General features: G+C 39.7%; 2 protein-coding genes across 2 annotated transcripts in view; both read left to right on the top strand.

The window, feature by feature from the left end:
- The window catches only part of bmal1a (basic helix-loop-helix ARNT like 1a), a 34796-nt gene extending 24016 nt beyond the window's left edge, over positions 1-10780 (top strand). Inside the window, exons 13-20 of the mRNA XM_088079680.1 lie at positions 401-647; positions 812-918; positions 1683-1833; positions 2978-3057; positions 3182-3290; positions 4384-4477; positions 5412-5505; positions 6174-10780. Of these exons, the coding sequence (XP_087935806.1) occupies positions 401-647; positions 812-918; positions 1683-1833; positions 2978-3057; positions 3182-3290; positions 4384-4477; positions 5412-5505; positions 6174-6331 (1040 nt within the window). The 3' untranslated portion in view covers positions 6332-10780. The remainder of the gene's footprint in view (positions 1-400; positions 648-811; positions 919-1682; positions 1834-2977; positions 3058-3181; positions 3291-4383; positions 4478-5411; positions 5506-6173) is intronic.
- A 10104-nt stretch (positions 10781-20884) lies between these two features.
- On the top strand, positions 20885-22620 carry pth1a (parathyroid hormone 1a). Its single transcript, XM_042481393.2, has 2 exons — positions 20885-21321; positions 21495-22620. Exons 1-2 carry the CDS (start codon positions 21230-21232, stop codon positions 21754-21756), a joined length of 354 nt encoding a protein of 117 aa, XP_042337327.2. The 5' UTR covers positions 20885-21229; the 3' UTR covers positions 21757-22620.
- Positions 22621-22688: the final 68 nt, after the last annotated feature.

The raw sequence follows: 22688 nt of genomic DNA, 5'->3' as shown, positions 1-22688 counted from the left end.
TAGCCTCCTGTCATTTTGCAAAAGTTTCCCCCAAGCAAAGCAAAACGTCATTAAATCCAAGAAATGTCCTAAAATCCTAGCAATGTCTTAAAATCCTAGAAATGTCCACTTCACCATGCAGTCTTCTCAGTATATTTATACTCTTCAAGACAGCATTTAAAATCTTAAAAACGGTTTCTAGTCCTCTTTCATAAGTGACGGATGTGTTCAGTCAGTGGGAGCTGGTTTTATAATCCTCAATCAAATCACTGGCCTTAAGATTCGGGTTCAGCTCACTGAACTGTAGATATCTCCCATCATCCTCACAGCTTGAGGATGGCGTCCCACTAAGACGTCCTAGTCCATTTCCATTTATACGGTCTAACGGTGTCGCTGTGCCCCTCTCCTGCCCTCATTACAGCCGACCGTAAGAGCTTCTGCACCATCCACAGCACGGGCTACCTGAAGAGCTGGCCACCCACCAAGATGGGTCTCGACGAGGACAACGAGCCCGACAACGAGGGCTGCAACCTGAGCTGCCTGGTAGCCATCGGCCGCCTGCACCCCCACATCGTCCCCCAACCCAGCCTGGCAGACATCAGGGTGAAGCCCACAGAGTACGTCTCCCGACACGCCATCGACGGCAAGTTTGTCTTCGTCGACCAGAGGTGAGACGCTAACGAGGGCGGGGAGCGTTCAGCTGTGTTGATTTTGCTCTCAGCATGCTGAGACCTTCTTTGCTTTGTTCCTCAGTTGTGAGGAGACACACACACCAACAACTGTGACTAAACACAGTCTCTCCCTCTGTCCATGTGTCTGTCTGTCCCTCCAGAGCCACCGCCATCCTCGCCTACCTGCCCCAGGAGCTGCTGGGAACCTCCTTCTACGAGTATTTCCACCAGGATGACATCGGCCACCTGGCAGAGTGCCACAGACAAGGTATCTGCTCATGGGCTTTTTATTTATTATATTTTATTTTATTTTACAATGGGACAATGCACATTGATCAGCATTACTGTAAATGTGAATCCTAAAAATGCCCTAAAACCCGAATGCTACATTTTTATAACATTAAATACATTATTATAACCAAACGTATTTAACACTTGGAAAACCTCAGACACATAAGAACTAAGATGTTTCAAGTATTTTAGCAGGTTTCTAGGATTTTAGGAAGTTTCTAGGACTTTATGACATTTCTAAGAGTTTAGGATATTTCAAAGATTTTAAGACTTTTCGAGGATTTTAAGATGTTTCCAGGATTTTCGGACAAATCTTTATTTCTAAGGTTTTTGGACATATCTCAGGGTATTTGTAGGATTTTTTGACATTTCTTAAATATTAGGACATTTCTTAAATATTAGGACATTTCTAGGATTTTAGGACATTTCTCGGATTTTAGGAGGTTTCTAGGACTTAAGTACTTTTCTAGGATTTTAGGACATTTGTATGATTTTGGGAGCTTTCATGGCGTTTATAGAGTACAGTGTATAGTACTATGTAATAAAGGCAAAATAGTCAATTTACAACGTTAAATCACATAATGGAAGAGACGCCTAACAAGCAATGAAACCATGACGACATGAGATCATATGACCTTATAGATGATACAGATAGACATAATAACTCGATGCACGTCAACGGTGGCGTGACCGAATGAAGCCGATGAAACTTCAATAACATGCTGATGCTTCTGTCCGCAGTGCTGCAGATGAGAGAGAAGATTAACACCAACTGTTACAAATTCAAGATCAAAGACGGCTCCTTCATCACGCTGAGGAGCCGATGGTTCAGCTTCATGAACCCCTGGACCAAGGAGGTGGAGTACATCGTCTCCACCAACACCGTCGTGTCGTAAGTAGACCAGAACATCGGCTACAGTCACACGCACACACCAATACTCTCATAATATTCCAAATATGACAATATTCTGAGCATGATTTGGGTCATACTTTTTCCAAATTTGGACATGTATACAGTAATTTGGAATACGCATCTCATTTGGGTTTTTAACTGCAGTTTTCGGCACGCAGCCTCTTGTGTGTTTACAGTCAGCTGTCATTGTTGTCATGGATACGTTTTACACAAACTAACTCCCCAACCGTTTGCAAAGCTGTGGGATAGATGCGTGCAGAAAAGCCTTCATTTCTGGTGAGAGGAAGAAACACACCTGCTTTTAAACGTTATGGATGGCAACCGCTTTTTTGATGAGCACCAATGAAGCAGCGTTCTGTTTTAATGGACCAATAATCTGGAACAGACGGCACATACGTAAGAGAAGCAACCTCTTAAGACAGTTTTAAGAAGCAGCTCGAGTTCTGTGCTCTTGTTTTTAATTAATTTCACCTTTTATTTAGTTTTATCACCTTATTTTATAAACCTCTTTTATACTTTTTATGTGCTTTTACTGTTTTGGCTTTTGCTGTTTAATATTTCTTTTACATTTATATTTTTAACATTTTTTTCCATGTGCTGTATAATTATTTTATTTTATTTTATTTTATTTTATTTTATAGACATTTCTATATATTTTTAGGTTTTAAATTTTAGCTGCATTTTATGTATGAGGTGCTATACAAATTAAGATCATTATTATTGTCATTATTATTATTAAATATCGCAGTGTTGACCTTGTGAAGGAGGTTGTTGAAGCATTAACAGAGGAGGCTGAGCTTGACGGTCCAACAAGTCCGCCACTGGCAGGAAACTTTGTGGAGAAAAATCCTATTTTGATGCGAAGAAGCGAAATGACCAGCGGCTCCAGGTGTTCTACTGAAACATATTTTGTCGTGATAAACGACATGTTAGGACGTGTTAATCGGCGTTTGCACAGCTGCATGTAAACGGGAGTGTTAGTGGAATATTCATTTTCATCAGCCACATAAACAGCTTAGTAGGAATATTGTCTTTTTGGAATAAAAGCACAAAGCTGAGTGTTTTGTACATGTTTGTGTACTCAGTGAGTGAAAAACTGATGACAATCATACTCTTTCTCCAGGTGTCCAATGATGGAGGGATCAGACTACCCTCAGTCTGCTGTCTCACCGCAGAGTATGGACAGTGTTCTCACCTCAGAGGGTAAAATGCCGCTTTCAACAAATGCACGCTTCTCCTTCACATAAACAAACTGTCATTCATCCTCCGCTGTGACTCAGTTATTCTTCTCAATGAATCAAATCCCCTTATTGCTCTCGGTCGGTAGGTGGAGGAAGGCGGGCGCTGCAGACGGTCCCCGGTATCCCCGGCGGCACAAGAGCGGGAGCCGGCAAGATCGGACGCATGATTGCAGAGGAAGTGATGGAGATCCAGAGGTGAGAGCACAGCAAGCTGAACGGTCTGTTTGTCCGTCACTGGAAAATCTTCCTGGTCGCATTTTATGAGTTGATGGTGATAGAGGCGTCACAGGGCGGGTTTCCATTACACCTAGCAAAAAAGTTTTTACGCTTGCATGGTATTTCAGGTGATTCGAAAAAGCCATATTTGGCAAAACTGTAATGGAAACACTTTTTTGGCTTTTCTACGTCACATGATGCTATGTCTATGTGCTTGTCAGTAGGAACTGGCTCCCTCATGATGCAGCAGGAGCTACAAGAGCTGTTATTGCATCACATAACTCTGAGAAAGTTGAGCGGATCATCCGGAAGTTTTGAATCCATAATCGTGGACTATCAGCTCCCAGAATTCCCTCATATGTGATCGCTCCCACGTATAAGGGGCTCGCCTTTGTGTTATGGCCGCATAACACGCCTACGTCACCTTGGATTGGAAATAATGACGGCTAGTGCGGCAGCTGTAATACAAATAAACCTGCTAATGTTTTGAACATCCATCGCTATGGTTACTGGGATGTTATCGTGAGAGGAGAAGTCGCAGAACATCACTCAGTGGAAACGCAGTCATCTTGCAATTGTTTTTTATCAACATTTTGAAAATATTGCTTCAGTTCAGCGCAAATCTGTAATGGAAACCCGCCTACACACAGAAACATCATGGCACCTTAAATGTGCAGGACTCAACTTTTTAGATCCTTGTGCACTGAATGAGTTCAGATAAAGCGAAAAACACGAGAGAGTAAAATAAGGAAGAATCAGAAGTAGTTCACGGTGTAAAGTAGGACAGTGTGCTCACTGCCGGCTCTCCCGCCCAGATTAACGCTGACTCAGATCGCCTCTGTGCTGCTAAAATTAAACAATTGTCTCCACTGATGGATAGAATATCTGCTTATTGTCATGGCAACACTGCTAAATTTCAGTATAAGTCTAAAAATGTGTTGAATGTAGGTCACGTCTTTAAGATTTGGATATTTGTAGCTGTTGTCCAAGTGGTAAAGTGTGACTCACTGCAGGTTTTTGATCAGGAAATGAGATCTTTAAAATGTGAATCAACCATCTGTGTCTCTGTCAGGATCCGAGGCTCCTCCCCCTCCAGCTGCGGCTCCAGCCCTCTGAACATCACCAGCACCCCTCCACCCGACACCTGCTCCCCAGGGGGCAAGAAGGTAACACACACACACACACACACACACACACACACACACACACACACTAGGCTTGAGCAGTATGTAATATTTTATACTTTTCCTGAAAATTCGCTGGGGTGTACGGTATGGGCAGATTATCGGCCCGGCCAGTTATCAGGGCCGATATTTGGCACTTTACTGATTGTTTCTATCTGCGTTTTATTTCAGTTGATCAACATGGCTGTAAAACCAAAAATGTTTAAAGAAAAAAAAAAATTTTTAAATCACCAATTTTTTTTTTTAAAAAAAAAAAGGAAAATAGGGAAGAGTTTATTAAAGATATAAGTTTATTTAAGGAAAAGATGCCATTCAAACCAACAATTTCTTTTAAAAAGAGAAAGCATGCATTTTTTAACCCCAAATTTTTAAATAAAAAAAGGCCAAAGTCTTATATCTAAAAATTGTCTATTTTTTTTTTTTTAAATGGCCAAAAAGTTTAAAAAAGAACAGAAACGGAGTGTCGATGGTCGTTTCAGAGAGTGTATGGCGTTTAAAATTTGCCTCGCAGTCATAAACAGTTGAGTTGTGGAGATAAGCAGTAGGTGGCGCTAATTCTTCAATCAGGTGTTACTGCAGAAGAAGAAGGCAAACCAAGACGATGATATTAAAAGATTCAACAAAAGAAAACAATAGATTAATAATAACAGAGCGCAGACTATAAGATGGAAACAGAGTTTGAACAATATTTCAAGCTGCTAAAAGCCTCCAGTGATGTTGCTTTCTCCCGCCTCCTCCCCCAAACGTAAAAACTTTTTCTGCAATATTTCAAGATTTTTTTTAATTTCATTTTTGAGATTCATATAAAAAGAGGCTGGAAACACATCCAGAGTCTGTTCCTCTGTGGACAAACGCAAAGACATTTGAGGACATTTGAGTGGAAATGTTGTCAGCTGAAAGTGATCTGTCTTCACAGATCCAGAACGGAGGGACACCTGAGCTGCCGAACACAGGGATCATTCCCGGACCTGATTCTGTCGGCTACCCGTACTCCAACCAGTCCATCATGAGTGAGTCGCACACAAACACACACAGTGAGCCCGAGATCCTCGACTTGTTGTTCCTGAGGGCCACTTCTGTGAAATAACAGGAGCCCAGGGCCAGGGGCCAGGGGCCAGGGGCCAGGGGCCAGGGGCCAGGGGCAGCAGCCCCCCCATACGTGTATATAGACAGATTTTCAGACAGTTCTGAGATTTTAGGACTTTTCAGGGATTTTAGAATATTTCTTGAAAAAGAAAAGTAAAGTATTTCTTTCTTGTTTCTTTTTAGGACATTTCTAGGATTTTAGGATGTTTATAGGATTTTAAGACATTTCTTGGATTTAAAGATGTTTCTGGTATTTCAGGATATTTCTCATATTTTAGGACATTTCATTTCATTTCTAGGACCTCTGTGGAGGGTGCGGGGGATCCTCTACTGGCACTTATTTGATAAACAAGCTCTATTTTGATGCTGTTTCATGCACTCTGGCATCTTATGTGTACTAAAAGTACAAAAACAATTCCCAGTCTGAAACTTTTTATTTTTATGGTGGATTAGAAAATAGTTGGGGGGCCACTCAGCATCCTGTTAGGGGCCAGATTTGGCCCCGGGGCCGTAAGTTGTGTATCATTGCTCTCTTGAGTTTATTGAGATTATTTGGTTGTTTTCTAACTCATGAGTCTCCTCCTCTGTCCAGGTGACAACTCCCACCTGAGTATAGACATCATGGAAGAGCCCGGCTCCAGCAGCCCCAGCAACGACGAGGCGGCCATGGCGGTCATCATGTCCCTGCTGGAGGCGGACGCCGGCCTGGGCGGCCCCGTGGACTTCAGCGACCTGCCCTGGCCTTTGTGAGGAAGCTGGAAGGGAGACAGGGAGACTGCCTGTTGGACCCAGAGCCGCTGATGGAGAGAGTTCAGTCAGGTTGGATTCTGGCTGTCATGTCACACCGACACTGCAAAAAGTATCCATCTTAGCACGTTATAATTTAATAGAACAGGCTGTAGATACTGAAGATTTCTCCTAAAACTACTAAAAACAAGAGTAGATCATTTCAGTGCAGATTTCACTCCTTTATTCATCATTCCCTGTAGGTGGACAAGTGATGCTGAATTTCACTGAAGTTTTCTTTTTTAAAAACACGCTGTTAAGATGATGCTTTTTGCAGCGTTGGTTGGCTGCAGACGAGGCGTTCCCTAACATTGCCACGGTGAGACACCATTACTCTAACAACAGTGGAGTCAATGGGATCTCGAGTTACAGGACTGCGGTGCTAAGGTGTCTGCTGAAGGACTGAACTCTGTCCAACAGCAGCTCTGGGACCTGCCGTCACCAGGTCGACGTCCAACCAACACAGGACTCCTGAGACGCTCACAGACAGTGGTTGAAGTTTGATGTTGGGTGGGGAGCGCTTGATTTCCGCCTCCTGCCGCGGCCCTCTCAACATCTCTGACTGTAAAGGTCTCCCTGTAGGACGCTGGTGCTGAACAGGCGCGGCTGTTTTAGCCACAGCGGGAGATGAACACACAGCAGGCGTCCTCCGGAGATTTGCTTGGAATATTCTTAGAGGTTCTTTATTCCCAAAACGAAACACAGAATTCCACAAGCAGGTGTTTTTCAGTTCATTTTAACGAAATCCTTTTTGAAAAAAAAAAACACCTCGCTGCTGTTTCCTGAACTAACATTAGCAAATTTTTCTACAAGCAACTGAAGCTCATCCTCGCGAAATTCTTTTTTCCCAGAAGAGTAGAGCGGATTTTTCCCGAGTTTCAAAATTCATGTTTGAAAACTGTTTTAAAAACAAACCGGTCGACCTAAAACTACCTGCAGTATTTCTGTCAGAAGTTAAGATGATACATTTTAACCTCCTAAAGCTCTTTGCTGTTACAGCCAGTGATTCTTACCACAGACCATCAGAAAAGGACCAGTCACACAGGGTTCGTACGGTCATGACAAACCTGGAAAAGTTATGGAATTTTTTTACAAATAGCCATTTCCAGGCCTGAAAAAGTTTTGGAAAACTAAATATACCCTTAAAGTTTTGGAAAAGTCATGGAAAAAAAGAATGAAATTTAATTAAACGCATTTTTTTTCTTTCAAAACGGCTAAAAAAAAATTTAAAGAAAAAGAAAGAAAACATGCCTTCCAAACACACATTGAGGCATGTTTTCTTCAAAAATTGTTAGTAAAATAAATACATAATACGCCCGTCCCCTAAAGCCAAAATATAAAGAACACGTCCCTTCTCATTGCTTAATTAAATATTTGACATATGACAAAAGGCTTTTAACCCTTTGAAACCTGGATCAGTTTTCTTGTGCTGCTTTCAGACGCCTTTCACAAGCTGTCCGACTCTTTGAAACCTGAGCAAATTGGTTTAATTTCTTTCAAAAAACACTGGGGGGGGAAAGGCAATGACCAACTAGGTAAAAATGTCCACAAACTGCCAGAGATTGGTAAAAGGTGACAAGAAAATTACCAAAGAATTGTTTTAAAAAACAGTAGAAAATTATCAAAAAATATGGGGAAAAATCCAGAAAACAACCATAATTCTAATAATTTTATATTTAAAATTATGTTACAGAAAAAAATGAATACATAGAACAAATGCTTAAGTGTTTTTTAATTTTCAACACTATTTTGGTCGTTTTCTTTGGGGTTTTTTATGGCTTAATTTCAGGTAACTTGTAACTTTTTTTTTTTTTTTTACATTTGTTTCCAATTTTACCAGTTCGCTCAGGTTTCAAAGGGTTAATGTAAAAACTAAGGTGCGGTGGATGCAGCGGCAGCAGCAGCTGAGTGTGCAGGTGTGTGTTCATGGCTGTAACAGCACGCTGACGTCTCTCTAAAGAGCAAATCAACCACAAACCAAGACAATTCAAGTGCTCCTTCACTGCCATTTTGACAGAGGTCTGCTCCTCACACTCCGCTCTCTGCAGGTCAACACGGCAGCAGGTGAATTAGCATCGCCTGCTAACATACAGCCTGGTGGTCACAGGGTCTCCACTCACTCTTCTGCCCTCTACACCCGAATGAAGCACTTATGATGCAGTTAGACCGTCAGTCTGACTGTGGACTGATTCAGCACCGGCCCACAAAATTTCTTTGCCTTAGCGATCGGAGTATTTAAAAAATGGACCTGAAAATATAAAAACAAACAGCCTCCTTTTAACTTTTTTGTTGCCGGCATTGAAAGAAGTAAAAGAAAAAATACCTCTGAGTAAAATTCTGCTGATAGATTTACAGTATGTGGATTTAAAGAAAAATAAGACTTAAATTTGGACTTTTCAGCACATAACAGCGCACAGATGTACCGTGGCTGCGTGGAGCTGTCGATGCAAACCACCCTGTTAGCAGAGAGCGCTGTAACGATCAGAGAAACAGATAAACGTCCTCGAGACGGAGGCGACAGTGAATCCCACAGCAGGAGGACTCTGTAACGGGGATAGAGCTCATCAGTGACAGTTAACGGTCAGCCGGGAGCATCCAAGCTGAATCTTCATTTCAGTGTCTGTTTTTTCCTCCACGATAATGAATAGCCGCAACACAACCTCGTCACCTCGCCAGCTCTCTGCCGCTCACAGACGGCGCCGAGTGAAAGAAGAGGCGGACGTGTTGAGAGGAGACTCCAGAGTCCGACTGCTGCCTGTATGGAAAGAAAGTAATTTGCCCACAATACATTTCAGGTGTGCCTGAATGGTTTCAGCTGATGCCAGTATTCTAGGAACTATCCAAACTCTAAAGGCTTTAACTGAATATATTTAACATGTTTATACAGATTTACAGAAATTCATATATCAAGAAATAGATGTATTATTTCTACATATCTGATTTATATATATATATATATACATATATATATATATATATATATATATATATATATTAAATACATAAAAATGGCAAGAGTTAATTAGGATTTGCAGTTTCTGAAATGCTTTTGAAAAAAGAAACAGGGTTTCCCACGGTCATAGAAAACCCGTGTCCCAGGCCTGGAAAAGTCATGATATTAGTAAAAAAAATCATTGGAAGTTTTGGAAAATTGCTGATTTTCATTGTGTGAAATGAAATTAATCATAATCTTCTACATCATATAACGGCAAATTTGTTCTCTATAAGTCAGCTGTTGATGTCACGTAGCTCTAATATGCGTCGACATCAGGCTGCGTGACATCTTGTCTCAGCATCGACATTGCGTTGCGTAATAAGCGCATCGAAGGACGTGCGATGTCAAATAGTAAAATGGAGTCTGATGAGGTTGGCCATGGTAGCTATTTCGGGGCTGTTTCTGGTTATTCAAAAGTGATGTTATTTTTTGAGGAAAATCTCTCTGTCTGTAAAGATGCTTTCCATAACGTTAAAACACTTATTATAACAATCTGAGCCCGTCAGTCGCAAAAACATTTAGTTTAGTGGGCGATCGTTGACAGTGCACAATTGCCCTTAGTAGTTACATTGCAGCCTGTTTCTCCTCAATATGAGAGCAGTTTCAGAAATCGTCTGACTTTGTCTCTTAGACACAAAAACAAAGTAAATTAGGGTCCATGCTGAAAAATACTAAAGTTACCCTTTAATAGATTTGATATAGTAAAGTCGATAAAGTGTCCAGCTTTTACATATTTTGATGCATTTTGCATTATGTAGAAGTCTATCCCAAGTTTGTGCATCTCGCGTCATCGTTGCATTCAAGTCACAGAGCTGATCGTCGTTTTCTTCACTAACCGTTTCTTACGAACCTAAGAAGTCATAATAATCTCCAGAAACTCCTGGATGCATAAATAATGATAAACATATTTTCTTTCCACACGGGCAGAAAGTTTTGAATCTCTGGCTCGGTATCAACCATTTGTGGCTGAACATTTGGGAGCCCTTTAAAATGCGATCTATCAGATTGGGGATGCAAAATGGTGCAAGTCAAAGAGCTGCAGTAGTTCCCGTGTCAGCCGTCTGTCTAAATCTTTGAGTCGGTGAGCGCAGTTGGGTTGAAACAGGACTGTTGATAGTCTAAAAACGCTGCTGAGCTCAGGCTCCGCCCCCTTCCTGTCCTCCTCCAATCAGGCAGCAGCTGGCGAGGTCCCCTCCGTATCTGTTCTAGTGGTTTTCTGTTTCAATGTTTTTACGCTACACACTACAATAAAGTGTTCCCCTTGTTGATATATCCCTCCCCACCTGACAATAATGTATCAAATCTTTAAATATTATCATGTTAAGAGTATACTTTATGCAAATATATATGAGTATGTTGAGTGTATTGTATGTATCAGCAGTGAAATATTTTTAAAATAAAATTATTTGTTTCTGTCACTATGGACTTTTGTCAATACATTATATAGCAGTGATACTCAACTTATGGCCTGTGGGCGAAATCTGACCCCCGATAGTGTGTGAGCCCCCCCCCCCTTCATAAAGTGATTCACACTGGGAACTGTTTTTGTACTTTTAGTATATAGTGCATAAAACAGCATAAAATAGAGCTTGTTCATCGAAAAAAGTGCCAGAGGACCAGGCTCAGCCCCAGATGTCCCTAAAATCCAATAATGTCCTAAAATCAAAAATATGTCCTAGAATACTAGAAATATCCAATAATCCTACATATGTCCTAAAGTCCTAGAAAAATCCCTAAAGTCCCAGAAACAGACAACAAATCCTACGAGTGTCCTCAAATCCTAGAAATGTCCTAAAATCCCAGAAATGTTCCAAAATCCTAGAAACATCCTAAAATCCAAGACACATTCTAAAATCCTACAAATGTCCTAAAAAACCTAGAAACACTCTAAAATCCTACAAATAGTCCAAAATCCTAGAAATGTCCTAAAATCCTAGAAACATCCAAAAGTCCTTCAAGTGCCCTACAATCCTAAATGTTCTTAAATCCTAGAAGCATCCTAAAAATCTAGAAACATCTTAAAATCCGAGCCACATGTATGGGGCTCCTGCAACTGGCCCCTGGCTTCCTGTCATCTTGCAAAAGTGGCCCCCGAGCAAAGCAGGCTGAGTGTCTCTGTATTATGCTGCCGTCTTTTTTTCCCTCCGTGTTTTTCTTGTTTGTGAGTCGCATACAGATCTGCTCCGTGAAATATTTCCTTCAGCGGCTGGCGGCCTTCTCTCTGTGTCCTTTAATGACTCTGGTTCACACCTGATCTGTTCTCTCAGCCAATCAGAGCAGCCCAGGGGTATTTATATGTGATGTTGCCATCCAGCTGCTGGCAGGTCGGCGCTCAGAGAGGAGGCTGAGGGAAACGATGCCGCTGTGTTCACAAGCGTCTTTATCGGACCAGCTGCAGAGCCGAGGTCAGTGATGACGCTGCCATGTGTGTATGCAGCCCTGACGCGCTGAGAATAGACTTTGCACTTTCATGAAAAGACATGAATTTTGCAAATAACAGTTTCTAGGCCTGGAATATTTTGGAAAATATTTAAATATTCCCTGAGAGTTTTCAGAAAGTACTGGAATTTGGTTTCACAAACCTGTATTTCATGAATACTCCACAGGCCTTGTTAGGGGTCCACTTTTGCAGGAGACGCATACATATTTGTGGGATTTTAGGACTTTAAAGGGGTTGTAGCACGTCAATCAAATTTTAGGATGTTTCTACAATTTTAGGACAGTCCTCAGATTTTTGGACAAATGTAGGATTTTAGGACATTTCTTAGATTTTAGAAGTTTTTTATGATTTTAAGACATTTCTAGGATTTTTGGATGTCTCTATGAATTTAGTACATTTTGAGGATTTCAGGACATTTCAAGGGTTTTAGGACATTTCTAGGAATTTGGGACGTTTCTTGGATCTTGGAACGTTTCTAGGATTTTGGGACATTAAGGACGTAGCGAGGACCACTGTCAGGGGGTGCAGGGGATCCTCCGCTGGCACTTTTTGTTTTGATGAACAAGCTTTTTTTTTTTTTTTTAAGATTTATTCGGGCGTTATTGCCTTTAATTGATAGGACAGCACAAGTGTGAAAGAGAGAAAGAGAGAGGGAATGACATGCAGCAAAGGGCCGGGGCCGGAGTCGAACCTGCAGCCACTGCGGTGAGGACACAGCCTCTATACATGGGGCGCCTGCTCCACCAACTGAGCGTCCAGGCTCTGTTTTAATTCTGTTTTATGCACTCTGGTACCTTATGTGTACTTAAAGTACAAAAACAGTTCCTAGTGTGAATCACTTTATTTTTATTGTGAATTAGAAAATGGTTTTGGGGCCAAACAGCACTTTACTTGGGGGCCAGATTTGGCCCGCAGGCCACATGAATCTCACCGCTGTATAATAACACATTATGTTACGGACAGTTGGAAATTCAAAAATCTAGTGATAATTTCAGGCTGTGATAAATGGTGTCACTTTGGTGATTTTTAATGAAAACATTCCTTCCAAACCTATTCACCAATTTCTGTCGGCCTGCAGAAAAACATCTTCCCCGGGGGACTCTGTAGATGTGCGCTGTCATCTAAAGTGTGAAAGTGACAGAGAGGGAGGGAGGTAATTCAACAACTTAACACCTGAAGGGAAACACCCCCCCCCCCTCTGAGCTCTTACAGTTCGGCTGCCCGACTGCAGAAGATCACCTTGGCAACAAAAAACTCCCCACAGATGAAAATTAAATGTCCCCAACAGGAGCGATAGAGGAGCTGGATGAGAACATTAAGACGGGGTTTATATGGATCTTATCTCTGCTCCAGCATGTTAATGGTTTTGGCAGAAAATGTAATGGGTCTTCAAATGGGCAGATCTGAGATAATCATGCAGGTACATTCAGTCAGCATCCTACCCCGACCCAAAACCAAACTGCTAAAAATATCAGCCATTAGAGGATCTCCAGGGGCCACATTGTTGCTGTTTGCTGGTGTCTAGTGTGCAGCCATTTTCACCCCATTGAGCAGAGGTGGGAGATTGGTTTGACAGCGAGTTGAAGGGCTGGAAATCTCAGCCTGTGGCAAAGTAGTTCCTGAGTCATATGTGTTAATCATCTCATCAGCCCCCACACATGTATTATGGTCAGTCAGAGCTGCAGGGCAGCAAAAATCTGACTCATAACCTCCTTAAACTCAGAGCAAAAATATTGGACAGTTTCAGTTTCTACATTGCTTGCTCGACAAATGTACCTCTGCAGCACGGATACTCAACCTGCGGCCCCTGGCCCAAATCTGGCCCCTAATAGGTTGACAGAGGTCCTACCTAAGCTGCCCTAAAATCATTAGAAATGCCCTGAGATCCTGGAGTTGTCCTAAAATCTGAGAAATGTCCTGAAATCTTATAAACACCCTAAAATCCCTGAAATGTCCTGGAATCCAAGAAAAATTCTAAAATCCGAGAAATGTCCAAAAATCAGAGAACTGTCTTAATATCCATGAAATGTCCAAAAATCAGAGAACTGTCTTAATATCCATGAAATGTCCAAAAATCAGAAATCTTCCACGAATCCAATATGTGGAGCTGTAAACTATACAGTCAATAGAAAATGTTCCCTAAATCCTAAAATCCGAGAAACTTCCTAAAATCGGAGAAATGTCCTGAAATCCAAGAAAAATTCTAAAATCCGAGAAACGTCCTAAAATCAGAGAACTTTACTTAAAATCCAAGACGTGTTCATACTGTGACACGATTTTCATACATTAGTAAGTTTCAACTATAAAATGATAAGATTTTAATGTGCCTCTAGCAGCAGCTGTAGACTGTGAAAAAATAATTCATTTCACCAGCCGACTACCAGCAGCTGTTAAGGTGGAACATTTACTCGTAATGTTACTCAATGCATGACATAGCAACATGAATCCATCAACACACCTTAAATTTCAATATGACAGCTTTGACTATTTCATCTGTTTTTGTTGATTATTGGATCTTTAAAAACAAATTCATACTCATTTTGACTGTATTATGTGAATTGCATATATTCTAATCCTCACTTGGAGAAAAAAATCGTGTCGGAGCGTTGTTCCTGTGCGCTCCAGCAGCACTGAACCCCTGCTCTTGCCTGAAAATGAGTTAGTGCACAAATCCACTTTTTTGAAATATCTCACAGAGAGAAGCTGTTACAGCAGCAGCCTGATCTTTTTTGTTCTGAAAATGTCGCCATGCAGCCCTGTCTGTGGACTCTGTGACTCGCTCTGTATCCCCGGTCAACAAGGAAATACGAGTGCTGCTGGACGGAGCAGCAAGTAACAACAACAAGTAAAAGTACTGTCTGAAACGCCAAACAGATCTAATGTCTAGATACATAATTGGAGGAGTTACTTTTGGCTCCAAAGGTAAAATATTGATTTTTTTGGTGGGAACATGGCTTAAGTAACAGGCTTAAGTAACAGGCTATACTATGCAAATTAAGGAGTACCACTTTTTACATTATCACAATTCAGACAAAATCTCTCACATTTTTAAAATGTGGCCGTGAGTAGAAACGGCCTGGAGCTCGATGTGATTGTCAGGATTTATGTTGAAGGCAGAGGGTCAGCTTTAACAGAGACTGAGCTCATGTGCACCACAGGCAGCTCATTACTGCAGTTTGACCCTTTTTTCCCAGAACTGCACGCTGGCTCGTACTCCCTCTTAAGGCATCGTCTTTTTACTCCTCCCAGACACCACCGGACCGATACTACAGCCTGAATTCATTCACTTAGCGGGGTCGATTTCTTTGATCTGGCGTCAGAGAAACAATTACCAAATGGCAATTTAAACCTGTCTCACTGCAGAAAAATAGGTTATTACAAGCAATCAAACTCTCCCTCTTGGCTTTCAGCTCTGCAACACTGCAGTAAAAGTGTATAAACCATCTGATTCTGGCGATTTCTTAAATTTGAAGCATTCTCCTCTTTAAACATGGATGATTAAAGAACAAAACCCGGCACCCTATTAGGGGCCAGATTTAGGCTGCAGGCCGTAAGTTAAGTATCTCTGTCAGATCAGTATGCCAACCAAATCCTTTCATTCACTAATGTTTCACTCTGTAAACCTTCATCACCACAAACATCTGTAAAGACTCCTGTTTTCTCCAAATCCTCTTTGAAGAGACTTGAGACGAGCAGTGTTTGTGGCTTGTTATGTGTCCTCTCTGTCACCCATCTCAGGACATGCCGTCACCCTCTATAAAAGTCGAAGCCCACCCTGAAATAGTCCCCCTCTCCTTATTTACGCCTCTGGAGCTATTCTTAAGTCTGGGTGACCAGCGTGCCTTACTGATGCACCTGACTTGCGATAGCTGTGAGTGCCGCACTCCCACACCTTGCTGCCTTTGCATGCCATAACTAACATGCTACACATGAAGGCAGCATGAGGTAATGAGGACTGCAAGGTTTAGGACCTGCACTCAGGTCAGAGGTCCATGTGCTCACTGGGTGTCATCTAAACATGCCGTGGCCACCGTAGTCCATTATAGTATCACGGGAAAGCAAGCAGAGGTCAGCGTCTCAGAGGGACTCCACCGATCACCGTAAATCTTCTGAAGCTGGTATGTAAACAACTTTACTCACTGAGCATTTTTATGTATAAGCAGGTGCAGCGGCTGCCCTCAGAGGATAATCAGCACGACAGGCTTTAATGTCATGGGGCTGCAAACTGCATCAATACAATATTTCGTTTCCAAGAAAAACCCAAAGAAGAGCTGAAGAAAGAAAAACAGAAAACAGAAAACAGAAAACAGAAAGAAAAAGAGTTTTGGGGGATTTTTTTCTCTAAAACTTTCAATGCTTTTTTTTCAAAACTTTTTGGTGATTTTTCTGTCTTTTAAAATTTTGGCTTTTTTTCCCTTTCAATTTTTTGACATTTCTTTTTCTGAATATAATGATTTTTTTTTTGAAGATTTTTGTTGATTTTTTTCCAAACAACTTTTTGGCAATCTTTTTTTCTTTTAAGGAAATGTATAGATTTATTTTCTTTAAGGATTTTTGGTGACTGAAAAAATGTCAATTCTTAATTTTTTTTTTTAAAAAGTGTAATTTTTTAAAATTACTTTTTTTTAAGAAAAATGCCTTCCAAACCTGCAGGACCATCAAAATAATAATCAGCAAAATTACACAATTTAATTATCATAGCCAGAAACTATAAATACAAATAATTGTTGGATTTTCTGATTTCAGTTTCGTGTAATAATTATACAAAAAGATAGTGAAAAGTGCAACCAGGTGGCGTTGGGGGACGGATACAACGCGAGAATGGATCTGATATAAGAGACACTCAATATTTGCGTTTTAAAGTAAAGTTTAAATGTCATTTTTTAAAAATACATTACTCCACATCGACAGTATAACGTCTCATGTTTACAACCTTTAAATCAGTTTCAGTGCAGATGAAGGAGCTGCGTGTTAACAGAGCCTTTGTGTCATGACCATTTCCAGCTCATGCCACATTTAGAAAACTCATACCTTTGTGGTTACCTAATGTGCAGTGTGCATGTGTGTGTGTGTGTGTGTGTGTGTGTGTGTGTGTGTGTGTGTGTGTTTGACCATAATAAGTATGTGGGTGCTTCTTTCTAACATGACCTACGTGGTCCCGCGGATTGATCTTCCTTCGGACACCTGTGGCTGAAAGCTGAGGGGCAGAGCCTCAGCTGTCCTCGCTCGACAGTCACATGTTGTAAGTCCAAGAACATTTTCTAAATGTTTTATTCACATAACGAAGTGAATAGTAGCAGAAACCACTTTAACAAGTTCAAAAACAAAAATCAGTATTATTACTATGAATGTAATTGATCTAATTTATCTTATACAACATTTTTCCTCATTAAACCTTCAGGGGTCAGTTGACCCAGATCACACAAAAAATGGATTTTGCCCTCATCCAGCCTGTGGTATCATGCAAGGCAGATATTGTTTACATATTGGCTTTGATTTACTCAGATTTTAAGATTTTCACGCCTGACATGTCATCATCTCAACAGTACGGTGGCCCTGAGCATCAAAACATTACATTTCAGAAAACAGAACATCTCTCAAAAACACATTTCCTAAAACACTACAACATCTCACAAAACTAAACAACATCTCACAAAACAAAACAACATCTCACAAAACAAAACAACATCTCACAAAACAAAACAACATCTCACAAAACAAAACAACATCTCACAAAACAAAACATCTCACAAAACTAAACAACATCTCACAAAACAAAACAACATCTCACAAAACTAAACAACATCTCACAAAACTAAACAACATCTCACAAAACAAAGCAACATCTCACAAAACAAAACAACATCTCACAAAACTAAACAACATTTCACAAAACAAAACAACATCTCACAAAACAGCATCTCACAAAACAAAACAGCATCTCACAAAACAAAACAACATCTCACAAAACAAAACATCTCACAAAACAAAACAACATCTCACAAAACAAAACATCTCACAAAACAAAACAACATCTCACAAAACTAAACAACATTTCACAAAACAAAACAACATCTCACAAAACAAAACATTTCACAAAACAAAACAACATCTCACAAAACTAAACAACATCTCACAAAACAAAACAACATCTCACAAAACAAAACATCTCACAAAACAAAACAACATCTCACAAAACAAAACAACATCTCACAAAACTAAACATCTCACAAAACAAAACAACATCTCACAAAACTAAACAACATTTCACAAAACAAAACAACATCTCACAAAACAAAACAAAACATTTCACAAAACAAAACATCTCACAAAACAAAACAACATCTCACAAAACAAAACATCTCACAAAACTAAACATCTCACAAAACAAAACAAAACATCTCACAAAACAAAACAACATCTCACAAAACTAAACAACATCTCACAAAACAAAACATCTCACAAAACTAAACATTTTTTTTCACTTTTCATTTTTATCAAATCAGCCACAAACATCCTGTTTAACCGTGACTCTAACGTTTAGGTACGAAGATGAAATGCAAGAAAACATGTTTTGTGAAATGAACCTTTGCTTTTCCTCATTTCAACAAGAATCACAGCAGAATCAAAGAAATACATCTGAGCAAGATTCTCCAGGTGTTCAGAGATTCTCCCTGCACACACACACACACACACACACACACACACACACACACACACACACACACACACACACACACACACACACACACAGAGCACTAATGACCGAGTCGGTGACGTCAGCAGCATCACCCACTGACACACCTCCTGAGCTCCCACTTACTCTTTGATTCAGGAAGTTTTCTCTGACGTCAGGTCAGTGTAAAAGCTCTTTTTTGGGAGGTGAACTCATTTAAACAATGTTAATTCTTGAGTAAAGAGCCGATGTAACCAGGGAGACTCCCAAACGGTCAATGAGAGTCATAAATCCATCCAAATGTTGGCGCTTTTGTTGCGAGGCAGGCTGGGAGTCAGACAAAAAAGGTCACATCAGATGTGGACTAATAGATCTGGCTACTCTACACAAGTAGGGGAAATATAACCGGGAAGCATGCAAAATTGAAAATGTGGAGGTTTTTCAGTCCTGGAAACGGGGTTTCTTATGTGAAACACTTGTGCAGTGAGCATTCGATCACTTTCACTGGAATAACTAATGCTTCATCATAAATGCAGCTTTTGTACAGTGATGAAAAACTTGGGAAAGTCATAGAATTTGCAGATAGCAATTTTAGGCCTGGAAAAACTAGTTTTTGAAAAACTAAATATACCCTGAACATTTTGGAAAAGTCATCCAAATTCAACAATGTTTGTTTTTACAGTTTCTGGCTGTGATAAATGGTGTAATTTTTCGTGATTTTAAAAAAGAATCACTAATAAATTTTGAGAAAAAAAATCACTGATTTTTTTCTTTAAAAATCACCAAAATGTTTTTAAAGGGAAAAAAAAGCTAAAATTGCATCTTTAAAAATCATTAAACATTTTTAAAGAAAAACAAACCGCCAAATTTAAAAAAATAAAAAATCATCAACATTTTTTAAGCAAAAAAACCCCACTAAATTTTTCCTTAAAAATTGTCAAATTGTTTTTTTAAAGAAAAGAAAAAACACTTAAATGTAAAAAAAATGTAACCCCCCCCCCTCCAAAATAAAACCATGGTTGTGAGTTTAGAGGGTAATATGGCCCTTTAAAGTTGTATGGTCTTTACCAAAAACCCAAATTTTTAAAATTAAGTCCCTCTCAGTGCTTAAAAAAATCATCTCACATACCACCCCTTTTTGCACCCCCCCAAATATTGAACAGTCCCTTAGTTTTATTTGAATATTCAGTTAGAATTCGCTCTGAATTCATTGTTTCTAAAACATTATATATATATTTTTAAAAAGCTATTATGTAGTATTGAAAAAGAACAGAAAAGGAGTGCTGATGGTCATTTCAGAGAATTTATGGTCTGTAAGATTTCCCTGAAAATCAAGGAAAAGTCATGAAAACTTAGTGGTGAAAATATGTGTGAACTCTGTTAATGTTGTGATGAAACAATGTGATGACACCAAACTATCACAGAGCACCAAATCCCCTCAGAAATAAACAGATTTATGAAAGAGACATTCCTTTAAAAGGTTGGAGCTTTGGGGAATGTGTGTGTGTGTGTGTGTGTGTGTGTGTGTTTGTGCATGTAAGGTGGGTGTGGAGGTATTTGGGTTCAACATGCAAAGCGAGTAATTTGGTCTGGTATGACGGTGGTGCGAGGCTGGAGCTCAGAGGAGGTGTTGTCGTCCGGCCCCCTCCAGGAGCTGGAGGTGTGACATCAACAGCAGTAATGAAGGCAGCTCATCAGTGGCCGGGCCCCCGGGCCCCCGGGCTATAAAAGGACGTTTGGGAGTCCAGAGCTCATCATAACTGATGGGAGCTAACCACCGAAACCAGAGCGACTTCACTTCATGTCACGTAACTTTTACTGTCATCACGCTGAGGAGAAGCCACCAGAGGTATGTGCAGCTTATTCTACCACACGGTCAGAGATTTCGGCCAAACACACCTCAACTCAGATTTATTCTTTTATTTATTTTATTTTTTAGATAAATCAGTTTTTAGGTTGACTGTCTCTGGATGCAATTTAATTCAAAAACATGGGAAACAAAGCGATGAGCAACTTGATAAGAAATGTTTAACAAATTCTAAGAAATTATTTTCTAAAAAAAAGGAAAAACACGTCTCAGGGAAAAAAAGCAAGAAGCTAAGGGAAAACTATATTTATAATTATTATAATTACGTATTTAAAATTATTTTACAAAATTATTACAATTTTAGAGAACCTTCTTATCCAGGTCTTTTTTTTTTTAGTTTTACTTCTCAGGTAATGTTCTTGTACTTTTCACAAATTTCTTGCCAGTTTTGGCTCTACATTTGTTGTGAATATATTTTATGATGAGGGAGCGTCACTCAGGAAGGCTCAGGGAAACATATTTTTTAGCTTCAGGACAGTTAAGATATTGATATTGATACAAGAATTTATTGATATAATGTGTTTAAGCATTATTGGAAATGTAAAAATCCAATGATAATTTCAGTTTTTAATGTTTCTGACTGTGATAAATGGTGCGATTTTAGCCATTTTTATTTTGGCGGGACAGTGGGCCTGGAAGGCATGTTTTCTTTATAAATCACCAAAAAGTTGAAAAGAAAAACAAAATGGCAAAAAAACTGTAAGGAAAAAGAAAACTGCTCAAAAATAAATAAATAGATAAATAAAAGTTTTTAAATCACCAAATTTCTTGCCGAGTTTTTTTTTTTTTTAAAAGAAAACATGCCATCCAAACCAACGGGCATATAGTGTCCTTACTATGGAAACATTATGCTAAGAATTTTATTTTTATTTTAACAGATCATCATGGTCAACATGCGAAGTCTGGACCACAAAACCGTCTTCCTCTCACTCTGCATTTTGCACCTGCTGACTCTCTGTGGGGGGCGGCCCCTGAGGTAAATCCCTCCCTCTGTCTCCTCTTTCACATCAGCAGACCTTCGCTCTGACAGTTAATTACCTCGTCCAGACGATGCAAAGCTTCCTTTAACAGGAACGATCTGTTTTTCTTTGTGTTAATAATCTGATTAATCAGCTGAAACTAAGCGTGCGGCCTGTGTGATGATTGCAGAAAGAGGACGGTGAGTGAAGTCCAGCTCATGCACAACATCGGGGAGCTGAAGCAGGTGCAGGAGCGGCGGGATTGGCTGCAGCTGAGGCTGCAGGGCATCCACACCGCCCCCGCCTGGCGCCCGGGGAGCGGCGGGGAGGTGGATCGAGCGAGGAGGAGGCTGCGGCCGGAGGACCTGCCCGACCTGAGTGACATGACCCCCGAGGACATCCAGCACGCCTTAAACTTACTGGAAAAACTTCTCAAGTCAAAGCAGTCGTGATTTTGGTTGACTTTATTTTACCTTCAACGCAACATTTCCAACAACCGATTTTTACACTGACTTTTAGGCTACTTCTGTCTTTTTTTTTTGGATAGCCTAAAACGTGTGTAGGAGTCTGAATGTGTCCGTCTTTTCTTAGAATGTACTTTTATTTAATTTATTTTATATTTTCACAATGTCTTTTTATTTATGAAATTGATATTTATGAAAATGAACTGTTAACCCTTTGAAACCTGGAGTGACATCACTTCTCTTGTGCTGCTTTCAGACGTCCTTCACAAGCATTTCAACCTTTGAGACCTGAGCAAATTGTTGTAATTTTTTACAAAAACATAAAACAAAAACAACTTGATTAGAAATGTTTTATAAATTGCAGGAAATTAGTTGATTTATTTTTTTTAAAGCTGGAAAAATTAAAAATGGAAAAAGGAAGGGAAAGCTCTCTTAATTATCATAATTACATATTTAGAATTATTTTACAGATTTTTTTTATTTTTTCAAAACTTCCTTTTTCTTTTTCACTTTTTGTTTGTTGTAATTTATTTCAATTCTACTGGTAGATTTTTTAAAACTAATTTCAGGTAATTTTCTTGTATGTTTTATGAATTTCTCCCAATTTTGAGATAAATTCCTTCTTGGTTGCTCAATTAACTTTTTTTTCTTTAAGAAATCAAGACAATTTTTCTCAGGTTTCAAAGGATTAACAGGTGGTGTTATGAACCACTCATAAAGCTACTTAATCAAACTGAAGGCGTAAAAGAGTTGGACCAACAAATGCACTTGAATAACATGTGAAAAATGTTTTTATATGATTCTTTAACTATAAAAAATAGCTCATTTTATTTTTTATAAGTAGCCTAGGCTTGCGTGTCAGGCTTGTGAAATGCAAATAAACATGAAAATGATTAACTGAATCGCTTTTGATGGTGTTT

This window comes from Plectropomus leopardus, chromosome 7, assembly GCF_026936395.1.
Source record: "Plectropomus leopardus strain MGB_pleo_1.0 chromosome 7, ASM2693639v1, whole genome shotgun sequence".
In the NCBI taxonomy this organism is placed as follows: Eukaryota; Metazoa; Chordata; class Actinopteri; order Perciformes; family Serranidae; genus Plectropomus; species Plectropomus leopardus.
Note: the sequence above shows the minus strand (reverse complement) of the source record. Positions and strands in the feature narration are given on the sequence as shown.